Source organism: Musa acuminata, chromosome BXJ1-9, assembly GCF_036884655.1.
Source record: "Musa acuminata AAA Group cultivar baxijiao chromosome BXJ1-9, Cavendish_Baxijiao_AAA, whole genome shotgun sequence".
Lineage (NCBI taxonomy): Eukaryota > Viridiplantae > Streptophyta > Magnoliopsida > Zingiberales > Musaceae > Musa > Musa acuminata.
In genome coordinates this window covers 42,193,691-42,206,210 of record NC_088335.1, presented here as the reverse complement: position 1 = coordinate 42,206,210, position 12,520 = coordinate 42,193,691, and the positions used below count along the sequence as shown (strand labels likewise).

General features: G+C 35.8%; 2 protein-coding genes across 3 annotated transcripts in view; both read right to left on the bottom strand.

Annotated features, from left to right (window-relative positions):
- LOC103998941 (protein SABRE) overlaps positions 1-7,714 on the bottom strand; it is a 36,114-nt gene extending 28,400 nt beyond the window's left edge. For both annotated transcript variants that reach the window (XR_010479698.1, XM_009420571.3), the window contains exons 1-3: positions 7,589-7,714; positions 6,397-6,508; positions 3,870-4,136 (exon numbers count right to left, since the gene is read on the bottom strand). Coding sequence is in view for 1 of the 2 variants with exons in the window: in XM_009420571.3 (XP_009418846.2) it covers positions 3,870-4,136; positions 6,397-6,508; positions 7,589-7,659 (450 nt within the window). In the remaining variant the exon portion in view is untranslated. The remainder of the gene's footprint in view (positions 1-3,869; positions 4,137-6,396; positions 6,509-7,588) is intronic.
- Positions 7,715-8,835: 1,121 nt separating this feature from the next.
- Positions 8,836-11,430, bottom strand: LOC135594349 (uncharacterized). The gene is made up of 4 exons (XM_065084739.1): positions 11,303-11,430; positions 10,785-10,861; positions 10,500-10,584; positions 8,836-9,761 (listed from the first exon to the last, which is right to left on the bottom strand). Exons 1-4 carry the CDS (start codon positions 11,360-11,362, stop codon positions 9,006-9,008), a joined length of 978 nt encoding a protein of 325 aa, XP_064940811.1. The 5' UTR covers positions 11,363-11,430; the 3' UTR covers positions 8,836-9,005.
- Positions 11,431-12,520: the final 1,090 nt, after the last annotated feature.

Here is a 12,520-nt window from a genome sequence, read left to right as displayed (position 1 = left end):
TGTTCAAAGAAATACAACTTGTCCTTGCAGTCCAGAAGTTTAAACTTAATTAGTACTTATGTAGCCATCTGTTAGAATTCTAGTATACTCTAAAAGTATAATCTATGGCCACAGCATGGAATGCCATCTCGCCTGAACCGATACGAAACGAGCATTACCAATCCCAGCATAAACTGGTACATGGACCACCCCCGTTTTGAGCAGTTCCATTGGGCCAATAAAAAACAGTAAAAAAATGATTTAACAGGTTTAAGCGATTGGTGCTGCCCATCACCCACCATCGATTTTGGGTACGTTTCCTCCTTTTCCCCTCCTCTTCTTCCTCCTTATCTTCCTCCTCCACCTCCTCGCCCTCTTCTTCCTCTTCTTCATTCCTCTTCCTCTTTCTTCCTCCTCTTCCTCCACCACCTCCTCATCCTCCATTGCTTCGTGTTCGTCCTTCCTCTTGCTCCTTCTTCCTCCTCCTCTTCCTCCATTGCCTCCTTTTCTTCCTTCCTTATCCTCCTCCTTCCTCCTCATTCTTACTCTTCCTCCTTCCTCCTTTCCTCCTCTTCCTTTTCCTCCACTGCATCCTCTTCTTCCTTTCTCTTCCTTCCTCATTCTTCTTTCTCCTTCATCCTCTTTCTCTACTGCCTCCTCTTCCTTCCTCTTCCTCTTTGTATCTCCTCCTTCCTCCTCTTCCTCCACTGTCATATGTTTCTTTGGTATGTAACGGTGTACTATTCTGAGTCCTTTAATACAGATTTTTCTAGCTAAGTGTGTATGATTATGTATATTTGTCATTTCAAATTTCAATACTTCATCAAATCAGAAGAATAGCATTTTCTTACCCTTTTGTTACAAAGGAGACAAAATCTAGAATTGTGGATGTGATTTTAGCTAAAATTTAAAAATTCCAATAGGAAGGCGTCGAGTATCAGTGGTGCAAGGAGAGGTATAACAATATGCTAGAAACCTTAAATATAGATTCAAGAACTCATGATTTAACTAAGGATATTGGTTTCTACAGAGTTGGGACTTACGGTCTTGTTATTGTTGTTGTATTGTTATATATTGGTTTCTACAATGCTAAATGGCGGAAAAATTATATATAGATAAATCCATATAGTTGGAACAATACGGTTTGTTTTTGTCGTTTGGCAGCTATATATGAAATCCAGGGTACATATATCAAGTTATGTAGACCTTTAGGAACCACACTTTAGGGTACATATATTAACTTTAGGTTTCTAGTGAATTGGGTTTCTATGCTTGATTTTGGATTGAACGATCCGAGAGCATTAGGGTAAGGATTTCAAAGTACTGTCAATTATTCTAAACTAGATACCAGCCCTTTAACCATCTTGCTATGCGACACCTAGAAAGCCAGATTCTCATGCGGGGGAAGTTAGAAGGGAAGAAAACAGGTCTACGGCTTTTTCCTTCCCGTGGAACACTTCAAGATAGAGGAATTTTCTTTTCCTTTTGTTTTCTCACTGCTGTTAGCACACCGCAACATGCAAAGTGTTAGCACAACTCAGGATGTGCCACTCCATCAGTCAACACAGACAAGGTGCCAATGCAATTCAAAACCAGTGTCATAAATTCATGGAAATCAGCATGTGCTAACATGAATCAAAATATATTGTGCCAAAAGAGTGTTGGCACATGCCATGCCAACCTGTGTCAAGGTGCCAACATATCAAAAGGCCAATTTTTATCTGAGAGAACGCTGACATAATATGAAATTGAATCAGTAAGGTATTAACACACACCTCATACCACAAATGACAATCAATGTTTAAGACCTTGTTTCCAGCTGGGACTGTAGATGCAACAAAAAATATCCACCATGGAATATTAAATAGATTATTAGTTTCTTATAATTTGCAATTGTTATGTATGTGGGTGGTTGATCAAAGCATGAGTAGCTGTTCTTACTTAAAGCATCCACAAACATCCTAGGAACTAAAAGCTAAAGAGGATACTCATATTAGCAAAGGATGCAATATATAGAGGATATGTGCACTCCTGTGCAGTGACATAAGAATTAGAGTTCTGATTCAGCAGGAAAAAATTTACAAAAAAACAAAAATTGACCTATTACTATTATTAACAACATCCCAAATGTCTACATATTAAACAGTTTTAAATATTTTATTATCTGTGAGTACATTATAGGTACCTAGTTTTGGATCTTTTTACCATCTTTTGGTAAAATTAGAAACTTGAAATTAGATCCATAGTTCGCCTTACCAATCCATATCGGCATACCGACTGGTCATCAGTATAGTACATACCGAACCATACCAATATACCAACACACGGTACGATGAGATATACAGACAAACCGATATGTACCACTCGTATCAGTCCCTTATTGGATTGGTACATATCACCCATACTGAATAGTAAGCTATGATATGACGAACCTTAATTGGATCCATTACAAATCACATAAATTTTCTAGTCTTAAAGTTACAAATTGAATTTAGTCTTCAACTGGAAGTCTTAATTGGAAATGTATGCTTATGTGATAAAGGATTTCAAGCACTGAACAATAATTATTGCTTTTGAGGGGAAAAAAAAAGTATTCCACCATATTGAGTAAGTTGCATTTGTGCAAGAAAATTAATACAGATACAAGAAAATTATTAAGATTTAAAGTTCCCTAATAATAAAGAAGATATCAATTTTTTACTTAATTAAAGCTGATGACTTGAAACATGAGTTGAAATGAACGATAAACATCCTTCCTCTACATTTATTTTGATCCTTGGATACTAAATAGTTTACCAAATTGGATAATTTATGTCAGAACAATACTAATATTGAAAAACCTTCGTTTGTGGTGTGCAAATGACATGTATTAACAAGATTCTTTTGAGCAATGTCCACAGAGGGTAAAAGAATGAACATAAGACTCTGGAAAAAGCCCTTCCTTTCATCTCAAAATCATTTTCTAAAGACTGCAAAAAGTTGAAATAAGCATAAGAGATAATTAGAAATTTTGGAGCAACAAATATCCAAGAAGATGAAAGAGGAAATTTTGTCAAGGTCCTAGGCAGACTGCTTTTAAAGAACACCTAATAGCAGAAACTTTGACTTCTGGTAACCACTAGAAGTTTGGCTTTGTTTTGCTCCTTGCTTAAAATGGGGTGCAACTTTGGCTCCTGGCAAAAGTTCTTAAGTGTATTTGAGAATTGAGAAGCATACACTGCTTACAGAAGGAATAATGATAATGAATATTCTTCTGTGTAAGCATCTTACTTTATACAATTTTTTAATAAGTATCAGCCTCTCAGGAACTGAAGTTATAAAAAAGCTGGACAGACCATTTTTACCAAGCTGAAGTTACAAAAAAAGGTTTTCTATTTTTATAACAGAAAGGTAAATACATAGAAATTTACCAAGAAAACCATTTACAAGCCACACCAAGGTAAGAATTCTGAAGTCAATTGACACTTTATAGAATCCCTTTATGCTTTGTTCTAACTTCTAAGTACCAGACAGACTGTTATGCACTGCCTAGTATTTACCAGTCCAACTAGGAACCAGTAATGATACATACAGTTCAGTACCACTTGGCTTTATTTTATTATTATTTTTTTCAATCATACCAGAAAATATAGTCAGTATACCATTCCATATATCAGTATCATTACCAATCAGAGAAGTTGAAACTAGTATAGGACTAGTGTTAAAACCTTGATTCTACATTTGCAAAAAAATATAGACTGAAAGTAACTTTAATGAGTAAATTCTATTGTTAATGCTAGCTTAATAAATTGTGAAATATGGCAGCTCAAAGGGTAAATCTATTCATTGAAAAATATACTAGCAGTATGATGACTATAGGAACAAAATGTGACACTATTATAAACACATACCTTGACATTTACTTCAGTTACAGACAGTGACAGAAGTCTTGCAATGTGAGATAATAATACCCATGTTCCTCTTCCTAGTTTTCGTGAACTTCGAGGTTTATTGACTTTATTCTTCTTAATGCTTTGTGAAGAAGTCCTTAAATAAACTTCCAGATCAGATATAAATAGTTGCACTTTCTGGTCCCCTGAGAAAATGTTGAATCCCTTGTCAAGTGATTCACGTAGACTAAGTTTGATCTCACCAATCAATATGGATTCAATGGCACCCTGAAAATTATTGAAGATCATCTTCAGCATTCTAATGTGCACAAGATGAGCAAAAGGTATTAAACCACAACGAAAAAAACATAGCTGGCAATGCTGATCACAAAGGCGCAACTGCATTGTAGTAAGTCAACAAGATATTGATGTTCTTTTATAAAATTTTGGCTAAATTAACTGAGCAAAGAACAATTGTGTTAATGGAAATATGATTCAAAAAGTTAACCTTGAACAAAAGTAGTTAGGATTCTGTATATTGGTCTTAGAGCATGTGAATATAAAAAAAGCTTAGTCTCCTTGAATCAAAAGAAAATAAAGCTTAATCTACTCAAAACGAAAGAACCTAAAGCTTAATCTACATAAACTACTTCACTGGATTTTATAATTATTTCAACAGTGTTTACTGTCCCACGTTTCGGCATTTAAAGAGAAAGGTCGAGAAGTTGATAATCTGGCACAATATAGCTAAACAACGAAATATGTACTTCTACGGCAATTGCAAGTGACTAGTTGACCAGTAAATCTCTGATACCATACAAAATACTTGTGTAAAGAGTCCAAACAAAACATTTCTGTGACAGAAGCCAGTAGAAATTATACAAGAAAAAAGATTTGACCCCAAGCATTGTGTTAATGATACAGTTGATATGTGTATGGATGAAACTTCATTCTTTACTATAAAGTATAAACTAACATATGCAAAGTTGAGAATCAAAATTCTTAAATTCCTAAGAGTTAGATGGATGTACTACCAGAGTTCCAGTAATTTGGCCTTAAGCATTTTGGATTAGTGATTTAGGCAAAATATGTTAATGGGTCATTTATCCTAGCAGGCAAGGTTGTGACTTTCTCTCTCTCCTCTCTGAACTTTTTATGTACGTGCATGTTTTTTGGAAGAAACTTGGTACTTTACCATAAACTGACATATCCAATGTTGAGAATGAAAATTCTCAAATTCCTAAGTACTTATTCAAAATCATATCTTTGGTAAGGAAATGAGCTTACAAAATCAAACGGCATAGTACAAATTCTAAATTGAACAACCAAACAAAAAAGAAATTCACATAAAGTAAAATTAAAAAACAAGTATATCAATCTTAAATAAGATAAGTCCGAAGCAGTGGAAGCATCACTCATAGAGACACTTTTTTGTATTCATATGTACTACAAACAAAAACCCAAGATGGATGTAAACCTTACTAACAGTAAATTTAATGATCCAAAGAAGAAAATAAAGCTTTAACCCAAATGGATGAAAAGATAAAATGCATAATTCAAAAGAAATCTAGGATCATGAGAATTCTAAGATCTTTAACAAAACTTATGAAATAACTGACTAGCACTTAGGATCTCCATATGCATCTTAACTCAGTTTGTTTGTAGTTATGTTAATCTAGTTTGGTTTATGCATGAGTAGTTTCTTTGGTTTTATAAAATAAATTCTGGGAACAAAACAATTTCCATAATTTCAGCCTTTTAGATTACTTGATTTGGATTGTCATACCAATTTAGGAATTAAATCTTAAGTTCTGACCTCATATCATTCTCCACTTGGACCAATATACCAACAGAAAATATAAAAAATAGCTCAACTCAGTATATTTCGATACGATGCAGTATGTCACAAGCAGTCAAACCAATTTAGCACAGTCACATTCTTCATTCCTTGAATCCATGGTACAACCATATCAACAAAACAAAGTGTCCTATACCTATCTGCCCTGATATCAGCATGGGATAGTTTGTCATGATAGGTTCAGTTACCATGCTGAACACATGCCAATACACCATTGTGCAGTGGCCCAAGCCAAACTGTGCTAACTAGTACAATAACAACATACAAAATGGTGATCATTAAATTTCAAATAAGGCCTTATTTGCTTTAGTTCCTTTTTACTAACATTTCTTCTATTCTCAATTTAATAGTACTCATAAAGAAGTCTATCTGATTTAATTGCCATCAAAATGTTATATTCCTAGGAAGAAAAAGCCAATGTCTCATTCTAGCCATGCTACCAGTCCTGCTGCTAGGCTAGAACAAAACCTACCAATATGTCAAGACTCAAAATCTAAAGATTTGCCCAAAAATCAACAAATATGAAAAACAAGAAAAATAATCTTGTAGTTACTTTTCGACATCTTGGCCATGTTTCATCAAAAATTAAAATAATATTTCTCTCAGAAATGAAATTTATATGTGTTTGTATTTGACATAGGCTAATAACTGTTACATACTAAAATTCCTTTTTTAAATAAAAAAAGTGACCTTTTTGAAAGTAACAAAGACTTCATTTATACGATTGCATCCAGTGACTTGGAAACCAATGGAAATACCAACCATCCGGTTCAAAATCCATCCCAACAACCTGGCAGCAAATCTGCAATAATAAACACAGAAGAAGATGTTACAATAATAAGAGCACTACTTCAGGCAAATTTATAGAAAGAACAACGCTGACAATAGCAAATTAACTAAGCCTAGAAATCAAGACGCGATCTAGGTTTAGCCCTCATAATAATAAGTCATAGATGTACACATTTCTAATTGTATGTTATAAACCTATAATACATTCTTCTCATTTTACCCATGAATACATAGGATTGGCCCCCACTGATAATCAAAGCGATACTACCATGTCGTCAATCGCATGTAAGAGGAAAGATCCTCTCATTTTAGTAGATGGTGCTTGCTGCTTAGATACTAAAAATTGCAATATATCACCAAGCAAGCTTTATACAAGAAGTAAGCCTCTCCTCCAAAAGAGAATCCTTATGAGGTCTCTTCACATGCATGCGGTATGGATAATTTAATCTAGGTGAGTCATTCATTCAGATTTTCTCTAACAAAAATGCTACAATCAGAAATAGGCAGATGCACATCGTCTGGAAGGTCATAGAACTTTCAATTGAGGAGCTGATGTAATCAGTGAAGCTTCTAAAGGCAGTTCTTAATTATCTAGCACTGGCAAAATTTGCCACAGTTCTAGTTTAGCAATGGCAAGACCGTGTTATGGTCGGATATGGAATCCAAACTTGCCACATTAAAACAAGTGTTCAAACCATTTATCTAGCATCACTAATAATTTTCTAAAATTCCATATACGTGGTTCTAAAGGTTTATCATCTGTTAGACCTTTCTGCTATAAATCCATATCTCAGAATGACTGTTCAGTTACCCAGTTTGACTCACATAAGGTAGCATTCAAGGAAAGTAAATAGGTTAGAGCAAGAGATTGTTTAAGGCAAACTAGAATTAAACACCATTACAAGTTTGCAAATTCTTAGTCCATATCGAAGACAGGCTTCTTGAGTTTTTTTTTTTTTTTTTTTTTTGTGACAATCATCAAGTATAAAAAAGGAGGTTGAGAACTGAAGAACAAGAACATCAGACACAAAATTTTCGCCCACCAAGTATGTAAGTGCAACAAAAGCGGAACTAGTAGATCCGTGGCACTTACACGAACACGACCCATCCGACGGCGCAACAAATCAAGAGACCGATCAAGAACTTGATCAGGAATAACACCATCGTTCTTCCAGCTGTGCCCTCTACCACTATCTTGCCGAGAACGTCACCGACCTCCCTCCCTCCCTCCCTCCCTCCCTCCCTTAGGTGGCGCTTCGTGAACCCCAAATGCACATCAAACGGGCGCAAGAATCCGTCTTTCTCATTTTAAAGACGAAGGGTAGCGTTCCTGTCCCGGAGAAGGGTCCGCGATCCGATTCGGGAGGCGGAGCGGTCGGAGAGGGATGGCTAGCAGGTGATGTTGCCGAGACGTGCGCGAGGAGCGCAGAGAAAGAAACGAGGAAGTGGTACCTATAAATTTAATATAGGAAAATATTTGTTCCAATAAATTTAATATAAATCCAAATCTTAATATCTTTTGCATATATTCTTTTTATTTATATGCATCCATAATAATTAAATAATACTATCAATCAAAAATCTAAATCTTGATTTTATATTGTTTTGACATTATTACCAACATTTATCATTATCTATCATTTAAAAAAACAATAAAATTCAGCATTATTGCCATTGCCGTTTGAAACCACGTCACTCGTGAACAATTTCTGGGTTGGTTCGGCCACTCTACACGAATTCACGGATAGGGCCTGTGGGCCAAACCGCCGTCGCGTTTGGACGTGCCAAGTTGAGGAGACCTCCAAGAACATACCAAAAACGGCACTCGTTGCTCGACCGAACCATTTCCTCATTTCTTTCTCTGCGCTCTTCCCACGCCCCGTCAATGATCTCCGTCCGAATCGGGCTTCCATGCCACCTCCAATGAAGAAGATATTTTTACCATATTAACCTTTGTTGTCTCGACAACATCACCTGCTAGCCATCCCTCTCCGACCGCTCCGCCTCCCGAATCCTCAAGACATCCAATTTCGTGTTTGGAAGGAAATTGAAGACTCATGATGAGAGTTTGATGATTGTTGTGGCAAAAACTGCGTGATAATAAATGATCATGCCATTCTAGTGTTCTTATGTAATAATATAACTATTTAGTTGTGCCAAAATCATCATATATGTCTCTAATCAATCTCTTCATCAATTTCATTGTTTCTTATCCACAATGTTGATATCCTGCTCACAATCTCCCCTTCATCAATCAGTGAAGTTCACATATTCAATTAAAATATATTTTCTTTTACATAATCCAGAAGGATCAACCACTCGCATCATATGATCTGCAAATCCACATGAATACATGTATCACGATGATCAAAATAATCACCATGTTTGAAGCAAAATTCACAAGAGTTCCGGAGAATATTTTCCATTTTCCAAGCAGCAATCAACTAGATGATATTTTTGTTTAGCTTGTAGCATCATTATTTGTCTCAAGAAGCTTTTAAGAGCATCATTCAGCCACTGCCGACATCCCAATTCCCTTCTTGTCCAGAGTTTGACAGGTAGAGAGACATGGTTATAGGATCAACTACAAATCTGTCACTTTGTGTATGAGCTGATAATAAAGTTTCAGGTAGTATATTTCCTCTTCCACTGCTGCTGACAACACTGGGAAAGGCTCCTACGGTCAGCATCCCATGGTCTTCCACGGTCTGACCTTGCAGCATGTTTCCATCAGTTCCACCTGAGCTACTCTCCATCTGACCGAGCAATGGTGCTTCTTCCATATGTTGGGTTTCGGAAATCTGGTCATGTGGCATTTCTGGTTGGGCTGACTGGGGTTGGGGTATCTGATCATGCAGCATTATGGGTTGCCCTAATCGGGGTTGTGATATTTGATCATGTAGCATTATTGGTTGAGCTAATTGGGATTGGTATATATGGCCATGTAGCAGTGTTGTCTGGGTCATATGGGGTTGAGATATCTGATCTTGAAGCATTATCTGTTGTGCCAGTTGAGATTTGTATATCTGATCATGCAACATTATGGCTTGGAAAACTGTCGAGAATTGAGAATTCATCTGTTGAGCTTGCTCACTCTGCATTAACTGAGCATCTTGTTGCATGGTAGTACTGGGAGGATATTGTGGAGCTTGCTGGGGTTGGATTAACTGAAAGATCGGTTGCCAGACGCCATTGATGGGATACTGCTGAGCTTGCTGGGGTTGCACATATGCAGAGCCCGGTCGTACAAATCTATTGATAGGACACTGTTGGAGAAAAGCCATATAGAAACATGTTGTCAGAAAGCTTCTCTAGTCTTCTATAGCATAGAAACAATTTGATGACAAGAAAATTTACCATCCAACTATGATGTCACTTAGAAATCTGTTTTCTAAGTGAAACTAGATATGACTGCATAATTGTGCATCTATCACATATCTGTATCCATATGTGACTACAACTATTCAAAATCTTCCAGAGACAGGTATGGATATAGATTGAGTTCAAACATTTATTAAAATATCCAAATATCTTATTGAATTTTCCTATATTAATCATGAAAAGGTATCATTTGAATTAATTTTCTACGTAAAATGTCATCTTGCTCTACTTCTTTTGCTTCAAACGTTTGTTTTGAATGTTTCTAACCTGAAACATGTGATTGACATATTTGAATTAGTTTCTTAATCAGTAATTTTTTCTCACAGTATCCTAGATTCATATGATATTAACCACCTAAGATCTATTCTGAATCAATATCCATACTACATTTAGCTTCAGTTTGCGTATGTGTTAGACAAATAAAGTTACAGGATATAGTATCAATTTGATATTCTTGTATCCAATATCTGATCCAATCTATGTACAAGATTAATTGTGACTATCAATTACAGTGAAGCCAAGGAACCAATACATTCATCAAACCAACAAATTAAGAGCTAGGTTAGGACACAATCTGAGAACTTGTGAAACAAAGAAAGTGATGTTCATTGCATAATTCATACCTGAGCAGTGATCGGCAATCGAAGTGGTTGACTATCTGCAAGATCGATGAGGAAAGCGAGATTTTCTTGAAATTTTTTAATATTTCTGCAACAGAGAATAAAAACAGAGAACATTTTAGATATCGACATCGAGAGTGCAGTTCCAGTAAATTTGATACGGAAGCATACAAGTCTTCTGCAGGAGCACTAAAGTTCTTCCAAAATGCTGCACCCTCTAGTAAACGTATGTGAGGAATGGTTTGCAAAGATACCAACAGAACCAAACAATGGGAAGACCAAACTTACCGAATAGAATCCTCCAGATTCCCCGGATTCTGGCCATCGACTATCGCAATGATCAAGCGGTTGTTCTCATCCAGATACTGCAGCACAAGATGGCAAAGTTGGAGTCACGACAGACAGATCAAGAAAGCAGCATGCCTCTGAAACTAAAGAAGACAGACAGATACACGAATGTGGTCTGCAGCAGATACAAGATCTAGGTTGATTTATATTTGCAGAAACACGAACTAGCACAGAGGAAGAGGGATGCTAGGTTGATTTATACTGGCAGCCGAAGAGGCATCCCTCTCAGAGGACTTTTAGCGAACAGAATTACTTGTTCTCATCACTGGCAATTCAGATAATGTCTCTTGTAAGAACCACAAAGCAAATTATAAATGACTACACGAGATGAAGCAAGAAAATATGCAATTTGAAGCAAAGATGAGAGACGAGAAAGAACAAGAAAAGAGAAATCAGATTGGCCAAATTTTAGTCGAGTAGATCGACAGAAAGTACAGAAGAATGCATGAAAGGTGGACCTGTTGGATGAGATCGGTGGTGGTCGATGAAGCATATCGTAGAAGGGTTTGGCGTTGCATTGTATCACCAATTCTTGGGACCTTCACAGAATTCTTCTCCTTCCTTCCTTCCTTCCTTTTTATGTCATTTGATTCATCATAAACGAGGGAATTAACTTAGTAGTTAGCGTAGGGGTTATGACATGCTTTAAATCTATGACGACAAAAGATATTTAATGTATGATTAATGGTAATTTTCTCGTTTCTTGGATACGTCATTATTTTACTTTATGATTCGTGCAATCACAAATGGATGATATGATGATCAGAGAATACATTCAATGTGGTCATGGCAGTGCAATGATGATAATTGAATTTTAAATGATTATGAATGTTTTTTTAATTATTTGGAAACCAATAATTTCTAAAAGTCATTAATGGTTGTTAATAATTTTTTTAACTTTTTTATTTCAGAAAAGAAAGTTGGCATTGGCATTTTGGGAAGAAATTGATATTTTTCATGCCAATTGACTTTGCAAAAAGAGGTCTATTTATTTCCAAAAGAACATAGTAGATTTAATTATTTGAAAGACCCAAAAGATGGAATTACAAATTCTGATGAGATGAGCACCCTTTAGTCTTGCATATCATTAGGAAATTGAAGTATGAAATTTGATTTGCTCGTATATTGATGAGATAGTATTTTCTACGACTAATTGTATCATGTCATTTGCTTATGCATCCTAATTACATATTACCCCGCGTAGCTAGATCTCATAGCCCATGTAGCTAGATCTCATTAGTATTTCGGTAGTATTTTGGTTCTTAGACTTAAAACATTCATATTAGAATCCTTATAATCATAAAAGTAAAACATCTAACTTATACTATAACGTTATCATTTTTACTAATAAAAATATAAAAATAATAAGTAAAAATAATTTTAATATTTCAATTAATGATAACGGACGACGTTAACAATGATGGACGAAAAACGTTAGTGGAGGCTGACAACAATGCCACTATGGGTCATAGGTAATTGTTGTGAATGAAAAGAACGACGATGGGAGGTAAAGCCGCTCTATATCTACGTTAACGCCAATGTAGTTACCGAGTGATCTTTTCGTCACTCTATATCTATGTTGGTGCTGATGCAAATATCGAGTAGTCCTTTTATAGCTCGGCAACTACATCGACATCGACACAAATGTAAAGTGACCCTCACATTTTATTATCGTT